General features: G+C 47.8%; 1 protein-coding gene across 3 annotated transcripts in view; it reads left to right on the plus strand.

Annotated features, from left to right (window-relative positions):
* Dgkg (diacylglycerol kinase gamma) overlaps positions 1-18,911 on the plus strand; it is a 212,595-nt gene that overhangs the window by 124,670 nt on the left and 69,014 nt on the right. For all 3 annotated transcript variants that reach the window (XM_057764140.1, XM_057764141.1, XM_057764142.1), the window contains 2 exons: positions 1,194-1,354; positions 9,092-9,156. In XM_057764140.1, the coding sequence (XP_057620123.1) occupies positions 1,194-1,354; positions 9,092-9,156 (226 nt within the window). The remainder of the gene's footprint in view (positions 1-1,193; positions 1,355-9,091; positions 9,157-18,911) is intronic.

An 18,911-nucleotide genomic window follows, 5' to 3' on the forward strand; every position in this document is an offset into this window, starting at 1 on the left:
GCCTCCTTCAGCAGGACCTGCCAACTTCAGGGTAAAGATAATCTCACCCAGCCCCTCCTGAGTGCTTGTCCTTGTACGTGGATTCAGAATGCAGCCTGAAATACTGCATCACCAATTAATTACTCAGGAGACACCAGGGACATCTGGATTATCAGGCTCCCCGGGGCTATGGAACACAGAGAGGTGGTGGCTTTTAGAGCAAGGGTCAAGGACTTCGCAAACGAAGCAGCTAATGGAGGTGGGTATGCGGCAGAACATGAACCCCGGCTCCACTGAGGGAAGCCAGCAGGCAGAAGACCAATGACTCCAGGTGGTTGATCAATTAAAGGAGCAATCCTAGACCAGGCCAGCCAGACCAGCCAACTCCTGTGTTCTTGTATGGAGGATAAAGCAGAAGAAGTCAGACCTGAGAGTCATCTTGACAGTATACCCTATCACCACACTATCCATCCCAGAACAGTCTTGGGATGGATCTGCTACCTTCCACACACAACCTCCCAGCCCTGTAGCTGACCAGTCTCCCGCCTCCCTCCTTTCTCTCCTTCCTTTGTCTTTTCTTCCAACTAGTGGTGAATTTCCTGTACAAAATAATATGTTTTTTTAAGCCTTCCTCATGCATGATTATCCTGTTCTTTAATATCGATGACGATACCTTGGCCTGTTCCTACATCCTATTACTCTGTCCCTCTCCCAATAGCCCACCTCCTGCTTCATGTCAGGTGGGGGGGGGGATAGTTAGATATACAGATGTATAGATAGATACATATAGAGAGAGATAATAGGCAGGGAGGTGGATGGGTGATAGATAGTGAGATATATGTAAACATCCCACATATGGAAGAAAGCATAATACCTAAGTCCATCTTCCTTCACCTCACAGGATAACCCTTAGTCTGTCTACTTCCTGCAAATGACATCAGCTCACCCATTCTTGAGGGCTGACCTTAGCTCTGGAGCCAGGCCTGCCTATAATCAACACCTATTCCAGTCCTTGCTCTCTGGCTTCTAACTCACCCCTAAACTCCTGCTAATTACTCCCTGCTATCCGCCCCTTCTCCCTGGCTTAGCGAACACACGTCTCCAGCCCCAAATCACCCAGAAGTCTAGTCACAAATGCCTGAAGAGTTACTTGCCCTGCCCAAGTGACAGCTTGGCCTCTGCTCTGGTGGTACACACCATGCCCTTATCCATAGGTTACGAAGGGGGCAGCTTGACGAAAATCCTGAAGGAGATTGAACAGAGCCCCTTGGTGATGCTGGACCGCTGGTATCTAGAAGTCACACCCAGAGAAGAGGTGGAGAATGGAGACCAGGTCCCATACAACATCATGAACAACTACTTCTCCATTGGTGTGGTAAGTTGGTCACTGGTTGCTTTTCTGTATCACCAAAACGTGTCCATTGACCCCCTCCTGGATCCCTACTTCTTGTCTGTTCTGTTTGTCCCTAGACCTGACTTGGGTCTGAACATCCTCAAATCTGACATGGCTGTGGCCACCCTGATCGTACAGTCATTCTACCCCTTGATTGTAGAAGAAATTCTTCCCCTATACTTTTAACAGAAAAAAAAGGCTGGGATTTTTCTTAAAATGTATCTATCCTTCAGATAATATGAAACAATATAAGGAAACAAATGCCAAGGAATGAGGCCAGGAAGATCCCCTTTCGGGAGTGTGAGGAGCATCTGATCCTGAGAAGGGACCACATGCTGCCACCAGGCTCGGTAGACGACACTCAGACTCCTCGCCTCCTGCTCACACACCTCCTCCAGTCCTACCACACATTCTCCAAGTGCTTCATACACCCCAGGAGGGTTCTCCTCCCGCTGATGCTCAGGCGAAGGCCATTGTTCCTCCAGGATGCTTCTACAGCCCTCATCGCAGCCCATCAGCGTCCTCCCTGCATCAGACTGGAGAGGCGGCTTTAGGTGCCTGTCACCTTCCTCCCATATGCAAGTGCGTGCTTGCACGCACAAATACAGACACGTATGCACACATGTGTACACACACTCTTATACACACACAGGCGGATGAGCAGACAGACAGACAATGATGTCTGTGTTCCCTTTCTATCCTCCGGCCCCAGCCCAGCTAGTATAACTCAGTTTGTCTTACTGAAGTCAGCTTCTAGATCAGAGCAGGCACTGCTTCCTAGGCTGTTGGGGACATAGGATGAGCATAGACTTTTTTTAAAAAGTATTTTATGTATATGGATATTTTGTCTACAGGTATATCTGTACCAGGTACCCCAGGTACCCGCAGAGGGCAGAAGAGGGCACCAGATCCTCTAAAACCAGTTGCAGATGGGTGTGAGTGGCATGTAGGTGCTAGGGGCTGAAGTCCGGACCCCTGGAATAATACCCAGTGCTCTTAACCACTGAGCTATCTCTCCAGCCCCCCGGCTGGAGTGTCCTTAAACTGAGCAGACTTGGGGTGGTGGTACAGAAATAGAGAAGCTTTACTGAGCCCCTGCTGCATGCTCTGTCCCGGGGCAGGCTTGTTCATTCCAGTCTTCACAGCACTCCTTAAGCATCACTCCAACTGCGCAGAAAGGCTTAGGACTCTCAAAGAGATATACCAAGGATCTACTCCCTTACCACCCCCAGTCCTCCCCCCACTCCATCTCCCATCAGTCTTGGGTCTAAGCATCCTTCCTTCCTGCCTCCCTGTCTTTGGGATTGTTCTGAACAATATCAGGTGCATATGAGACCCTCCAAGCCACTGGCTGGCACCAGACTGAGGGTTACCCACCATCCTTTTTCCTGTGCCTCTTTTGAGACTAAAAAATAATAATCCTCCCTCGCAGTTATGACAGGACCGAAGCGCCGCCACTTTTGCAGTGTTCTTTCCTTGTTGTTTGTTTTTATTTTACTGATGCACAGAAGAACACTGTGTCTTCCGTTCTCTGAGAAAAGGAACAGGCTCAAATGAAGGCTTTGCCTTCACCTTCTCACTCCTACTTCACTATGACGAAGGTAGGCAAGGCACTGTGGGTCCAGGATAAGGCGCCGTGAGTGTGGAGGTGCTGCGCTAGGGGTTCCTGCGTCCTCACTGCCTTATGCCACTCCCCCTCCCCCAGATTCCCCACTTTTGGTAGAGGGACACTGTCTCAAGCCCTCTTTTGGGGCCACCTTTAGGGAAGGTGTGCGCGTGCGCATACACACACACACCTTTCTTATACTCAGGTCCCTCTCCTCCTGTGCCCAGATATCTTCAGCTCCAGACAGCCAGGTGCCCTTGCCTCTGTCGGGCTCCAGAGTATGGGGATCCCACCATCAGCTTTACCAAACCTCACGTCTTTTCCCTGCCATGCCCATCGTGTAACTTGCTGGTGTTTATTGAGTGCCAAGGTGCACCCAGCCCGATTATCTTATTGCCGGATTATGGTAGTTGCACCTGTGTGAGTCCAAGCTAGAGGGCAGCAAAGCTGGGGATCAGCATATCCTGCTCTTGAGCCATTCTTAGCTGTGGCCTCTGCCCAGCCCCCTCCATCTTCACAGGGCTACAAGTCATAGGAGTGAGGGAAGGTCTTCAACCCGAGTGTGAGATGTCTCCGCGGCACCCCCTTTTCTTAGTTTAAATTTGCACCAGATTCTGACTTCTCATTTGACTCTGAGGCTCTCAGCAAGGTCTGTGATTCTGCATTTTGAACAAAACCCTGGAAGCATTCTGATGCTGCTGATCCTGACCAAGGCCTCAGAGAGCCCGGACAGCACACAGCAGATTGCAGAAAGAAAGTGGCTATGGCACACAGACATTATAATTGAAGTACTGAAAGAGAGGAGCTTGAGAGACGAGGGAACGCTGGCACCATAAAAGCAGCCAGCCAGAACTGATTGCTGAGCAGCGGGGTAGGTTAGGCTGCCCAGGAGCTTCCCGTTGGCACGTTACAAGCATGGCTACCTTCAGAACCTTTGACACACCTTCGCTTTCTTAACAAAGCTCTGGCTGGAAGGAACACAGTCCCCAAGACCTGTCTGTCTCCACACAATTGTCCTGTAGACATCCTTCCCTCAACTAGATACCCAGGCAGTAAATGTAAGAGCCAGGAATCATGGTTTTAATGCATTCTTTCAGGAGGAAGGTGAGCAGTAGGGAGAAAAGGGGAGGAAGTTGTGAAGGAGGGAAGGGACCAAGGAGAGAAGGGGGTAGGAAGGAAGGAGGCTAATTGCCCTCCAAGGAAGCACAAACAGAAAACCATCACCTTCAACAGCCACCATGTTTACCCACCTGATCTACACAACGCCAAGGATACCTTTTTCATAGTTCTCTTCATATACCTTTCGCTTGTGCGTATTTATTGTCATATTGCGGATGAGCGAGGAGATGGGACTTTTTATCTCATTGGTGTGCCCTGAGCTTTTCTCTTGAGAGAATGTTTGCAGGGCATGTGTTCTCGCTCTTTAAAAGCTGGAAGGCGAAAATCCTAAGAAAATAAGTACCCAATGTGCAACCCTGGCTGAGCCTGGGGCTGACATTTGCAGAAGGTCTTGCTTCCTATTTGACTTCCCAAACTTTGTGAGAGAAGTGGGTATGTAAACCAAGCAGGTTCTACCTCCTTAGGATGCTTAAATAGAGTCGGACTCCCCTGGCAAAGAGATGTCCTCAATGTCTTTGCCTCTCAAAAGGACTTGTGATGCCCACCGAGCAAATGGCAGCTGCCTTGCAACTATAAAGACGATGGTTGTGGCACCGCGCAGTGCCCCCGGTGCAAACAGAACTCATTTACTAGACAGAGGGTTGAGTAAGACAGAGTCTCCTGGCCTGCCCTGGGAGTCACTGTGACTCAGAGCTGCCACACAGCCACACACGAGCCCAAATCAATGAAGATTTTGCTCTTTGGCTTTATCATCCTTCTAGCCGCAGACATCCCCTGGGAAGAGGTCTTAAACACAGTCATCCAGGACATCACTTCTTCTGGATTCTCCGGCCTCTTCCTCCCTGCTCTCTATTTTTGGATTAGCTGAAAGGTCAGGATGGCCAGGTATCAGTGACAGGAAGTTAGGGACTACGAAATAATTCCTGGACCTTGTGTAACTCGGAACTCCTCCCAGGTTCTGCTTTCAGTGAGCCTTCCCACAGTGATGAGCAGCTAATCCCTTGACTCAGTGAAATCTATTTTGGATGCCAGAGAGCCACCAGCCATAAGCCATTTTCTACCTTATAGACTGCTGTTAGTGTTTACCTGCCTCGTGTCCCACAGTGACAAGCCTCCTACCCACTGGGGAGGGTGTCAACAAGACAGATGCATGCAAACTTGGATTCTGTCAGCGCTGAGTTCTAATCTGTCACATGTGCGACTCACTGAGAAATGCGACTTGGATAAGATGGACACATCTTTTCCACTCCCTAATCTGCCATAGATTTTTAAAAACAATCCAAACTTCAGGTAATCCGCACTGTGGTCTCTTTCCTGTCTCTGTCTCCAGAAGTTGCCAGTGTGATTTAGGCCTGCACTGTCCAGGATGGCAAGTACAAGGCACATGTGGCTGCTATGTGCCCGAAATGCCTAATTTAAGGTGTGTGTGAATGTTAAAAAAAAAAAAACACACATATTTCAGAAGAATTGCGATATAAAGAAAAATTAAATATATCAATATTTATTTATTTATTATAGAAATGATAGAATGTAGGGTATATTGGATTAGTTAAAACATTCATAAGTTAATTTCATCTGTTCCTTTTTACTTTTATGTGTGGCTTCTAGAAATTTTTAAGTCACAAACATATTATATTTCTATTGAACAGCACCTGGCTTAGACATTCCAATGTATCAGAGTCCAAATGATAGCAATTTATGTTTGAGAGAGAGCCAAAATCCTTCATCCAACCATATGTTTGAGGTTTTGGCTGCAGAAGGAACAGCCCTTGTCCATACTTCATCTCCTCTTCCACCCACGCCACACAGAACACACGCTGACTGGCGACTGTCAGAAATACCATGGCTTCCACTGGCCTGCAATTCCCATCACTCTCTCTAGAACGGAAGTGTGATTTTGCTATAATTGTCATCAAGAAAGTCTCTGAGCCCATAATATAAATATGTCACATGCCATGGTCAGTGCTCAGTATGGAGGCCTTCAACAGAGTAAACGCCAGTCTCGATTCTCTCTCTACCCCCCTTCCCCTGGAGTCTACACTGTCTTTCGGGAGACAGCTTAGCTATCCCTCGCTGTTTCGTATATTTGTCAAGAGATTTCACTGTCAGATTAGGAGTCACGGGCTGAGCTAACGATATTGTAAAGGCTGGCCTTTGGAATAAGAAGCCACACAAAATTTAGTAATGGAAAAACCAAGGGCAATATGTTGTGGAATATTTGTATACTGTTGTGACTGGTTTCAGAAAAAGCTAAAGGGCCAATAGCTAGGCAGGAGGCATAGGCGGGACTTCCAGGCAGAGAGAGGAAGTGGGAAGAGATAATCAAGGTGCAGAGGAGATGCCAACAAGACACAAGAGGGAGTCAGACATACAGAATGAAAGAAAGGTAAAAGGTAATCTACATAGTAAAATTAATAAAATGGGTTCATTTAAATCATAAGAGCTGGTTAGGAACAAACCTAAGCTATAGACTGAGCTTTCATAATTAATAAGAAGTTTCCATGTCATTATTTGGGACTGGATGGACAGAGAAAGACTCGTTTCGGTGATAAGAACAGAGAGAAGGGTATCTGCAAATATCCCAGGAATTAAAACCAGGAGCCAGTTCCAGCTGTGCCAGGAGTAATGGCAGTGGTGTGCAAATCATGCCACACAATATATGAATGTTTGCTTTGGGTTCTATTGTTGTCTTTGTTTTTGTTTGGGGGATTGTTTTGTTTCTTGTTTGTTTGGTTTTGTTTTGTTTTTTTGAGAAAGGGTTTCACTGTGTAGCTTTGCAGCCTGTCCTTGGAACTCGCTCTGTAGACCAGGCTGGCCTCGAGCTCACAGATATCTGCCTGTCTCTGCCTCCCAAATTCTAGGATTAAAGACCTGTGCTACCATTACTTGGCAGTTGTTTTGTTTCTGACAGGTGAAAAATCAGTCCTTCAAAGGAACACAGAATGCTTTCTGGAATTCTAGGAAATCATTTGGCAAATGTCACGTGCATCTTATCAGGAGTGTCCACAGAGCCTGCTTAGAGACAAACAGGGAAGTGGCCATGATCTGAGCTAGAAAGACCTGCTGTCCAGAGAGGCTGAGTAGGCTGTGTGGAAAGGGCATCCCTGAGTTTGACACCTCCCACCATGTGTCCCCAATGTAACCCGGACCTTCAGCTCTTGATGAGTCTGAAAACTACAGGAATAAGTCAGTAGCAAAAATCAACCATGAAACTCCCAAGAAATGTTGCCCTATCTTCTAGACCTGTGCCCCCAGATTTCACATAGTGACTGCTGGATGAGGTCACTCTTGTCCCTAGTGGTAACTCATCACACATAGCATGCCCCCCAAAAGCTTCTTCAGTGAGACTGCACTTGTCTCTCCTGATGCTAAAAACAAGGTGAAGTCAGCACTGGAAACTGCTCTGTTGTACTTTCCTTATCAGGAAGCAGGATCTTCCCAGCGTGGTGGCACACACCTTTAACCCCAGTGCAAGGGAGACAGAGGCAGGAGGATCTCTCTGAGTTTGAGCTCAACAGGGTCTACATAGTGAGTTCCAGGCCAACCAGAATCACATGTTAAGAGCCTGTCTCAGAAAGAAAAAGGGAGTGGCGGTGATGAGGAAGGAAGGAACGAACGAAGAAAAAGAGAGAGGGGGAGAGAGAGGAAAGGAGGAAGGGAGGAAAGAAAGAGAGAGAGAATGAACAAACATTAGCTAAAAATCTGCTCCATGGAATTTTAAGACTCTTCCAGACACATAGTCTAGTAGATATATTTTTGGTTACTTATTGGGTTTTGGTTGGTCGGATGTTTGGTGGGTTGCTTTGGTTTGTTGCGATACAGTCCCAACCTTGTAGTCCAGGCTAGCCTTGATCTTCCTGCCTTGGTCTCCCACATGCTCAGCCTACAGGGGTGTACCACCATGCCCAGAAATTTCTGCGTCTCGCTGTTGCCGCTAAGCAAATCTAAATCAGCTCACTGTTGCTGGACTGTACCCTCTCCAAACCAGCCAATTTATTTCCAGTATTCAGTAACTGCCCCACAGTGTTAGGTGGGGACTGGGTGATGAGGGGAGGATACTCTTCTGCTGGAAATGAGCTTGGTAAGAAGTGTGGAAGGCTAGGTTTGAAGAATTGAGTTCAACTTTGGGCCCTGGACTACAGATCATGGAGCCCCCCCGCCCCCCCGCATCTAAACCCAGTCACAAGCATAAGCACTAACAGGATGGCTGTGCTGGGAGCAGAACCTCAGGGCTAAGAAGTTCCAAACTGAAGATGAGACACCCAGAAATGTGGTGATGTGAGAGCCTCATGGTGGGTTCTGAGGTACAGGAGGCCAGGCCTGTAGCCAAAGCAGGAGGGAGGACAGGGAAGGGTAAGGAAGGGATTGAATCTATGGCTTAGGAACCAGTCCTGTGGCCAGAATGACTAACAAGAAGAAGCTAGAAATTTAATATAATACACTTGTATTATCAGCTAAACTTGAGACATAGACAGCAAAGGGTTAATACATAATGGCCTCCAGCAACATCAGTTTGAGATTTTGACAGGTGCTATGTTATGTAAGATGTTATCATTGCTGGAAGCTGGTTGAATGGAACATGAGAAACATACTATTTTTGTTAACTTCTCATGAGTCGAAATATTCCCTATTTTGTGCCACGGGCTCCTGGCTTCCCCTGAGCAGAGCCCCTCACTCCTAGAAGGGAAGTGGCTTTCCCTTCACTCTAGAGCCTGTTCTTGCCTCGGTCTCCAAAGAGCTAGGGTCTCAGGCTGAACTGTGGCTGCTTGCAGGGCCTGAGGTACAGAGATAATTGACAGGGCCCTGAGGTAACGAAGCTAGGCTCTGAAAGAACTGAGGGGTGCCACTAGCTTCCCCTTAACGTGGCGCTGAGCAGCTGAGACCTGGAAGTCTCCAGAATGTGGGCATTCCAGGAGGCCATATGTGTCCCTTCTCATCATACCTCGTGGCTACAACCATTAACCAGGCTTCTGCCTTCTTTTCTTTTGTTCCAGGATGCTTCCATTGCCCATAGATTCCACATGATGAGAGAGAAACACCCTGAAAAATTCAACAGCAGGTAAGCGAGTTTGCTAGCTGCTGCCGTGGCACCCCGCCCGCCCGGCACTGCCAGCCAGCGCGGCCTCCCACCTGCTACCACGGAAATGTCCTTGGCCTGGGTCGCCCGGGGACTTAGCTTTGCTGCCACGTTGCCGGAAGAAGGGTTTCCATTCCTAAGAAGAAAAAAATGTCAGAAACCTGCCGCGGCCTGGCTGCCAATCCCCTCCCATAGGAACGGAGCAGGGGGAGGCGTCTGGGGACGGCATGGGTGGCAAGGAGCATGCCCTTGGCCATCTGGAACCCCACCAGGGGCTCAGAGGTTTTCCCCCAAAGCCCAGCTTCCCGCAGCAGCCAGGGCTTGGGGAGAAAACGGTTCTGCTGGGGTCTCAGATCCGGGGAGGTGCCAGTCTCCCTCCCGGACAGCAGAGGGCAGCAACGAGGCAGTAACCCCGAAGGGCACCCGGTGGCCTCGCATGGGCGCTGGCATGCCTGGAGATTAGGTTCAAACGTGAAAGAAAAGGGAAAACCAGATGAGTTGCAAGCGAACCCAAACCTATCTTGCAAAGCGAATGGAATTTACCAGAACCGAGATGTGACTGGCATATAATCACCTCGGAGCTGACCACTTCTCATTTCTCTCTCTTCCTGGCAAAGCCCATCCAACTCCATCCTCTGTTGTACTATTTCAAGATCACGATTGGATTCCAGGCCTAGCCTCAGGCAGATGGGAAACAGGGGGCTAATAATTTGGATGGCCATGTATTTAGCCCACAGAATTCTACTCAAAGCAGAAGTTAAGAATGTTACTTGAGGATATCCACTTACAGCCCAGCTCCTGACTCTACAGCCTGGGAGCTTCACCAGGGAGAGTCTGGACACAACGAAGTAATGTCAAACTAGGAACCAGACAGCAGCGGAACTTCTTTAAGGTTGCATTCTGTCTCACTTAGACCCAAAGTTCACAGCTCAGTACAGACACGTGCACCCAGCCTTTGTCACCCCCGTTCAAGGACACAATCACTATTATTAAACCGCTGTATGTATTTTATTAAACCATGTACATTTAAGAGTCCTATTTACTCTGGAAAAGTGGGCAAACTTTAAGATATTTTTAAAACCAAATACAAATCTATTGAGGAGAAGAAAAGATGCCAGGCACAAAACCCAAGTTCTGTTATGCCCAAAGCTTGTGGTTGTTGCTATTGTGGCTGAAACTGACAAGAGCGGCCCAGGCTGAGATGGTCCTCTGAACCTGCCTGTGGAGTAGGCTCGGGTGTAAGGGGCTGGTGCAGGTGCCAAGGGGAGCCTTTCTCTCCCTCAGCGAGGCTGCGAATTCCCGAGAGTCCAGATTCCTCATGGTAGGTCAGTTTACATGCCCGTTTTTAAGCTTCTCTTATCCTTCAAGTCTTTTTCGGAGGTGACCCCGAGCTCCTCTTCTGGGTCGGACAGGTTGTAGGTGGTGGGTGGCCTTTTTGAGGATAACTACTTTGGGGGCTTTTTCAGTTGTGTTCCAACCTGGGGATCTGGTCACACAGGACAATACTTCTGTCTCCGCTCATTTCTTCCTTGACATTCTAAGATGTTGTCTGTCCACCTCTCTGCATTCCCATGTCTAAGGACCTGGGCTGACACGTTGTCATGGTTACTGATTCATTTCAGACCTGACCGGGGCTGAGCGTAGTCTTTCCGTGTAGACGTGGCAGTCATTCGTGAATGGATGGCCCCTCTTGATAACCCACGTGGGCTGTGTGGATGTGTGCTGTGGCCCCTTCAGAAGAGGACTCTGATTTGGACCTCTTGGCAGGAGACCGCCTCTTCTTTCCCACACAAATCGTATCGCTCTCATCCTCGCCCTCTTGTTCTTCCTCTCCAAAAGGAATCAAACCCATCCCCTCTCTTCTCCCAGAAAGGCAGATGTCCATCCCAGCAGAATGGCAGCCTTGAGACAGCTTTTTGAAAATCACTCCTGCCCGTCCTACAGACCTTCAAGGTCTTCTTTACACACATACAAGTACTCCAAGGATGTGTCTGAAAATACCATATGCCTGTGAAAGCCATGGCTTCTGCTCATCCACTCATCCATTCTTTCACTGACTCACTCAGCAACATCCTTTGAAGATATGCTGCTGCCCACACACCATGTATCTAGGGGTCTGGAGCAGACGGCCCATCGCTCACTGCCCCCTGCTGGAAACAGGCTGGAAAGCAAGCACGCATACCTGTGTGCATGGGGTGCTGTAAGCAGAGGTGGCCTAAGAGAATGCAAAGGCAAGAGCAGAGAGCCGGGCATGGAGGGTTTCCCAGGGACAAAGTTGCCCCACCCAGGTTAAAGAAATCCAGATTGGTTTTCACAACTTGGTAAAAAGAAAAGGGCAATCCCCAGAGATGGAAGGAGATGAACAGGAAGATGGAGAGTAAGAGCCTAGTGTGCTGGGGAAGAGCAGCCCTCCGTGCCACTGTGATGTCACCTCCAGTCACGGAAAGGAAGGTGGCTGTCCCTGTTAGTGAATGAGGAAGTAGAAGACAAACTTTATTCTCATCCCCAAAACTGAGACCAAGCAACATGTGTGCTCTGTCAAAAAAAAAAAATTATTAAGTTCAATTAGAAAGATCAGTCATGGCGGGGAGTGGGGGGCTGGGGGGATCATAACGTGCGCCCAAGTGTCAAGTATAGAGGAACTCATCATGACCTATAGAATTTTCTCCCTTCTTCCTTCCCAAATCCCTTTTTCAGGACAACTCCTAGATTTGGTGGGGCTCAAGCCTCATGTTTTACCTGGCAGAGATGACAGGCTTATGGATTTGAATTTAAGTCTGCGTACTTGCTCGAGGAATGAAGTTGTTCAGAGGGAGCCCCTGTTTTACAAAGTTGCCAGCCATTTCCTCTGGAGAACTTTGGGTCCATGCTGCTTCCTTCTTCCTTGCTTGCCTGTATTCAAATACCCAGGAGTATTCAATTTGTCCACCCAGAGGCAGGCAAGCAGCCATTTTCTCTAGGTTTCCTTATTTAGCATTGGAGATGGTTTTAAATAGGCAGGTGGTTGTTGCCATGGTTACCCCCATTACACCAGCAGCTAAACTTAGGAAGGGCCACAAGGGATAAAAAAAAAAAGCCTGATACCCAGGATTTGCGAATGTAAACGATATTATCAAACAAAGCTTCTTTTTACTGGGCTGAACTTGAGTTCTTCAGAGAGTGGTTGCTGCTTGGCTGTAAGCCTTTAGCATTAAAGCTTAAGACTGGCCCCTCTGGGATAACCTTGAGGCTAAATATAGGGAGTTGTAATTGGTCTGTTTGTTTTGTTTTGTTTTCAGCATGAGCGGGCTAGTCAGGGCTGGACTTACCCAGGAAACCTGAACTTGCACATTGCTGGTCTGCTTGGGGACTGTTCTAGTTAATTCTCAACCCAGGGCTCCAAAAGCCTCGGTGGTTCTGAGAACGTGAAATTGTACCAAAAATACTGTGTGTGTGTGTCTGTATGTGTGTGTCTGTCTGTGTGTGTGTTTTTGTGTGTGTGTCTCTGTATGTGTCTCTCTGTGTGTATTTGTGTGTGTGTGTGTCTATGTGTGTCTGTGTGTGTGTCTGTGTGTCTGTGTCTGTGTGTGTGTCTGTGTAGTGTGTCTGTGTGGCATTCCAAGGCCTGTAAATTCAAAGAGGCATCAAATTATGACTCAATTATTGGTGTTTCTTAATTTTTCCCCCAGTGATCTCGCTATACTGGCTGCTGCCAGGGGAAGTAGTAGTTTTAAGAAGCCAAGTGTTCTCTCCAGTGGGATAACTTTGTTAATGGGAGAAAAGCCAGCCCCAAGGAGGTGGTGCTATGAGGTGGTACCTCAGCTAAGTTAGGCCCCTTCTACCACCTAGTTATTGGCACGTTAACTCTTTGTTCCTGATTTAGCAATGCTATGAAAATTACCGTCTCTGTCAGTATAAAAGATGCAGAGCTTTAACTCTACTGAAGTTCTAATCTGTTAGAAATCATTCAGGTGTAAGTGAGACTTGGCCGCTGCCTTTAAGAAATACATACTCTAGCCAGGGACCGCGGCGCACGCCATTAATCCCACACTGCGGAGGCAAAGGCAGGCGGGTCTCTGTGAGTTTGAAGCCTGCCTGCTATATGAGTTCCAGAAAAGCCAGGGTTCTGTAAAATAAAAGGAAAGAAATTCATAGTCTAGCAAAATATGGGAAATAATCCTCAAATTCTTTTATGAAATTATTTTTATACAAAAGGAATTTACATTTAGTAAGCCGTTGGAAATACAGGCAGCAGGCAGCTTATTGGAACAGTTTAACATCACTCTTCAAAGCCCAGCCATAAGCAAGCTGTGTTTTGAGTGTGGAACCTCAAACTAAGATAACCAAACTAAGAATTGCGATTCACTTTGAACTCCTATTAGATGCTAAGCAGTTAACTAGATATTTTATAATAATTAAACTATTTAACCTTCAAGACGACCTTACAACGTTAAGTGTTGGCATTCTTGAATCGTGACTGTGTGGGACGAGGAAACAACTGGAAGAAAGCGGTAGACTATCTTTTAATCAGTGAGCTTGATTTGATTTCTAAACTACCTCTAAACTCCAGCGTGCAAGCCCCACTGTCTCTCCTAGGGCTCATTCGTACAGATGAGTGTTCCAGTGCTCCCAAGGCCTTCGCCTAGGTACATTAAGCATGATCCTACTCAGCGTTCCTTATAACATATAACATGAAGAGCGCTCTCACTCCCATTCTTGTTGACTTAGGAAGGGAGTATCACCCCTTTTTATCTCATATAACCTAAGTCTTCTCCTTATTCCACTGTTCACAACAAGGAGCAAGACTGGCTATGAAATTTGTATGACCTTGGGCAAATTAAAACACAGTCCCTGTTGAAAACCTCTTAAGAAGTTTGTGAGCAAGCAGTAAACTAAGCCAAAAGCCCTCCTACATGCCGGCCTAGAATGACTGCACAGATATCATACCTATGAGGTGACCATGGCAAGAGGTGAATTCATTAACAGACATGTTTGTCCAGATCACAGAGTAGACAGTTTACAAAAGAGGTAGAAGAGAGAGCAAAGAAGGTTTGAACTAGGAAGGAGACAGTCTCAAGTTTTTAGAGGGGTCATGGTCAGTGTTCACAGAGGAGAAAAGGACCCTGCCTAGGTCTTCTGAGTACCAACCACAGTCCTCACAGTTTCCAGGCTGTGTCTGTGAAGTTTTGTGTATCTGAAATCTAACTCATAAAGCCACCTGACGCCACCATCAGTGAGCATCCAGAAAAAGTCTCACTGGGGAGTATTTTATTGCTTCGGAACGCGGAGTGTTGGAGGAATGTGTCATATAAACCTCTTGAGTGTCTTCCACTTGAGCGTGTCCCTCAGCAACTGAGACTGAAGCCGCGAGTTATTTCCTGTCAGGCTCTTCAAAGGGCTCTCACCAGCACGGCCAGTACCTGATCACCTTTCTTCAAAGCCCTCGAGCAGTTAGCGGACTCTAGAATGTCAGCTTCCCTGGAGCCAGGACCAAGATGCTGATGAGGGGTTCCCCAGAAACCTTAATGTAGTTGGAATCTTTCAAAGGTTAGAACATACATTGCAAAGAACCAAGTGCCTAGTAGATATTTATAGAAAGAGGCAACAGGGCTTAGCCCAAGCTGGCATCAAAATTTGGCTCTGAGGCTTATTGGCTGTGTGACCTTGGGTGAGTAAGTTAATCTCTTTAATCCTTTGCTTCCTCCCTTGAAAGTCTCGCAAGGTTGCTAGAAGCAGTGGAGAAGTATATCTGTGGTGCATAGTTCGAGTTCAACAATATTTGCTGTTGAATATGACTGATCGACAAGCATGCGGGCTAAGCACTGTCGTAAATCACTTAGAAGTGCTGACAATGGATGTATATTCGATGGAGTACCAAGGGAGATGCACTTTTTGTGCCATCTTTGTTATATAGACAGTATCCTGAAACTGAGAAGTTGGGGAATACGGAAAGTTGTATCAAATCTGACCACTGGGAAGGTAGTCTTAATTAAGCAGGGTTGGATAGAGCGGGGTTTGAGTTCTCCCGTGGACACCCGTGGAGGAAATTCCTTCCACTGGCACCACGGAGTGGAGTTTGGGGTCTGAATAGCCGAGGTTCTAAGACTAAAAGCTGAAAGCTGGGTTAAGATGGTGAGGGAGTCAAGACTCCCAGCTGACAGGGTGGAGGGAGAGAGTGAGGGGAGGGTGCAGGACAGATGCCAGGTGCTCCTGGAATACGTAGTGCTCCTCAGCCCAAGCCTAGGTCACGGAGAACAGCTGGTGGAGAGGCAGGTGGTCCAGGCAGTCGGATGCTGGAAGTGCGCCTGCTCTTGTAGATGATGCGATGCGTGCTCTCCTCACTCCCTCCTCCACCTCCTCTCTTCCCCAACCCGAGCTGAACACTGAGAATGGTGTCTGGGAGCACAGCGCAGACTAGCACGTTCCATGCGTGCAAGTTTGAAAGTGCAGGGGCCTCCTAGCGTGATTGCTGTGGCATGCTCAACATGTACACCGCTTACGTATTAAACTCCCTTACCTGAAAATGAAACCATTCCAAGTCATTCTTTCAGGAACCCCACGAGTACCCCCAAATTGCAGTCTAGATGTTTGGCTTTAACAGCCACAAACATGAGTTCAAATTCCTGGCAGTTAGAGTCCCGTGCCCTTAATTGGGCTTTGCCTCTTCCCCAATATTCAGTATCTCGAGAGAGGTACTCAGTGGGCCAAACTGTCTGTTCCTGTTTCCCCTGATATGTAAAATATTGTTTTCAAATATTTAGGATCTGGGAAAGGCCCACATGAAGTTGATTGTGGTGTTTTCTATTTTTATTCTTACTCCTGTGGGTAATTTGTAAAGGAAATGAAGCTCCATCTTTCAAGCCAGCCATGGTCCAGTGGGTCTTTTTCTAACTACATCCCTCTGGTGGCCTTTCTTGTCCTTCTCCATGACAAGGACCCTGAGATGCAGGGAGCCATTCTAAGCTCCCAGTCTCCCCCCTTGCAAGATCAACAGACTGGCAACTTGTATCCAGTCAGAAGTCTTGGTTCCTCTTTGCCCTGCACCCTAACACAGCCACAGTTCTGAGGTTAGAGCACTGTCACTTTCCACATGGTTCTGCCCGCTGCAAGTCTGTGACCTTAGGGGCGCGTTCTGGGAGCTCAATAGGGAAATGCGTTGAGTGCTCACTATGGCACAGCAACAGTCGGGGCTCCTTTTAGAACGACTCGCGCCACCAAGGTAGACCCTGTAGCAGGTAAAGGTCATATTAGCTGACTCAGAATTCTGATTCTCTGAGCTGGAGGGGTAGCTAGCTAGCTGGCGGCCATACGGTGAGTCATCAGGCTGGAAACATCCGGCACTTGCTCTATCTCAACTTAAAACCGTCTTCAACAAAATACCAGCCGATTTTCAGCATACACTTCAGTGGTTTATATAGTACGTCGGGTTATGAGTGTGAATCGTTTGGGAAGCAAACACAAGCTAAAGAGAAAGAAAAGAAGCATTGCACAAACACACTTGCAGCATGCTGGTGCATTTCGGCGGCTCATGAAAGTCCCGTAGTACCTGTCTTTATAAAGTTGAATGAACTACTTCCTAAATAGTTTTCTTTGGACAAGCCATTCAAGCCCACTGTAGATAATAAATCATGCCATCCCCTTCCCAGGAAATCCGATGCTCCCAACATCTACTTCCTCTCAGCACTTTCCCTCTGGTGTTTTATTTCCTTGAACCACACTGTATATACCGATCTTAAACATTATTACATTGTTACAGTAGCAATAAACGTTATCTCAGAAACATTTATAGGCTGTAAAAGGAGAATTATGGAAAGCAGCTGATCAGAGTAAGTTTATCCAAAGTGGGGATTTGATTAATATTTTTCAATTAAAAAATCACAATTGTTTTGTTGAGTCGATATGAGAGCTTTAGAAATAGTCAGGTCCCATTGCAATTTAAGTCATTCTTTGGCACGCTGGGCAGCTCTTCTTCTGTGGAGGATAAATAGAAGCTGAAAAGACCTTAATTCTCTCAGTTCTGGGCCCTCTATGTGGTTTTGCTCTGTCTCAGTAGGACCTGTTTCTGTTTATTCATCAGGGGCTGTAAGGGGTGGCTCTCCAAACTGCATAGTGGTCAAGTGTTTGATCATGAGTGACCATGAGAGCACACAGTGAGTGCTCAGAAGGTGGTCTGCTGGGCCCCGTGGTCGCCGTCACCTGGGAGGACGCTGGAACACATGGCCTTAACAGACATGGTCATCCAGGTGTAAGACAGATGTCAGCTCATTTTACAGAGAAATCTGAAGGTCAGAAGAAGTACCTTACTAGTGACCATATTATAGGGGAAGGTTACCAAGATCTACGAGTCACAGGGAATAGGGGAAGGGGCCCAAGATCTGCTGGTCATGGGAAATAGGGGAAGGTTACCAAGACCCACTAGTCAAGGGGAATAGGGAAGATGTCCGATACCTATGAGCCAAAGGGTGTAGAGTGAGGGTGTTATGCATCAAAACTAGGCCTGTCTGACTTCACAGCCTCTTCTATGACTCCATGTGCCCAGTTTGATAGTGTGGCCAGACAAGAAAAGAAACAGCCAAAAAAGAGCTCAGAGAAACCACAGGGCCAACTAATGGACTGTGTGAAAAACATGAGCAAACCACACTCATTTCCCTAGAGAGAGCGAACGGGAGCCTTGGGAATGGGCTTCAAGGAAAGGACTCAGGACAGGAACCTCTTAGCTCAAGAGACAACGGGGGAGAGCAGAAGGAGGCCTTGTGATTTGAGGTGAGAAGACAAAACTTTTGGTCTAGAGCCATACCAAAGCCCGACATGAGATACCGAGAAAAGTTGCAGAATCCCTTGCAAGCATTCGCAAAGCACAATTCTTGATACATCTGTGTTGAGAAACACATCATTCCCTTCTCAGTCCAGAGGCACCATCTCAGTTCACGGCATCTCAGTTCACGGCACCATCTCAGTCCAGGAGTGCATTCACGGCACCATTTCAGCCCAGGGGTGCTTTCATGGCACCCCCTCAGTCCAGGGGTGCGTCCATGGCACCCCCTCAGTTCAGGGGTGTGTTCACGGCACCCCCTCAGTCCAGGGGTGTGTTCACAGTACTACCTCAGTTCAGGGGTGTGTTCACGGCACTACCTCAGTTCAGGGGTGCATCCACGGCACCCCCTCAGTCCAGGGATGTGTTCCCGGCACTACCTCAGTTCAGGGGTGCGTTCACGGCACCACCTCAATCCAGGGGTGCGTTCACAGCACCACCTCAGTCCACAGGTGTTTTCATAGCACCATCAAGCCACACCAGATGGGAATGTCTGCCCAACACACCAGATCTCCCTGGGGTGTCCTGGCCAAGACCTTTCACCACATCTTGTCCTGCTTAACTTCCAGCGGCTCCAAGTTGTTCCTTCAAGCCATCCTGATGCTCTCCCACTCAGCTCCCCCAAGGCTGTCCATTTGTCTCCTGGATGCGTGGTTGTTATCCTGGTGTCATGGCACCAAGAGTCTCCTGCCAGAACCCACATTCCATTTCAGAGGCCCCTAAGCTCTCTTGCTTTGTACAGACGATTCCTTCTCCCCAAGCACCAGTGCCATCTTCTTGTTGGCACCCTCTGTGTCTCTTACCTTCCTGACACACCTGCCCTCATCCTCTTCTCCTCAGCTACTATGGCATCTCCTCATGCGGCCTAACTATCACCTATTGTTTCAAAGGACTACCATCATGTCCCAAGCACACCCTCCCTGACCAGCCCCTGTTCTGGCCCCAT

This window comes from Chionomys nivalis, chromosome 3 (genome assembly GCF_950005125.1).
Source record: "Chionomys nivalis chromosome 3, mChiNiv1.1, whole genome shotgun sequence".
Lineage (NCBI taxonomy): Eukaryota > Metazoa > Chordata > Mammalia > Rodentia > Cricetidae > Chionomys > Chionomys nivalis.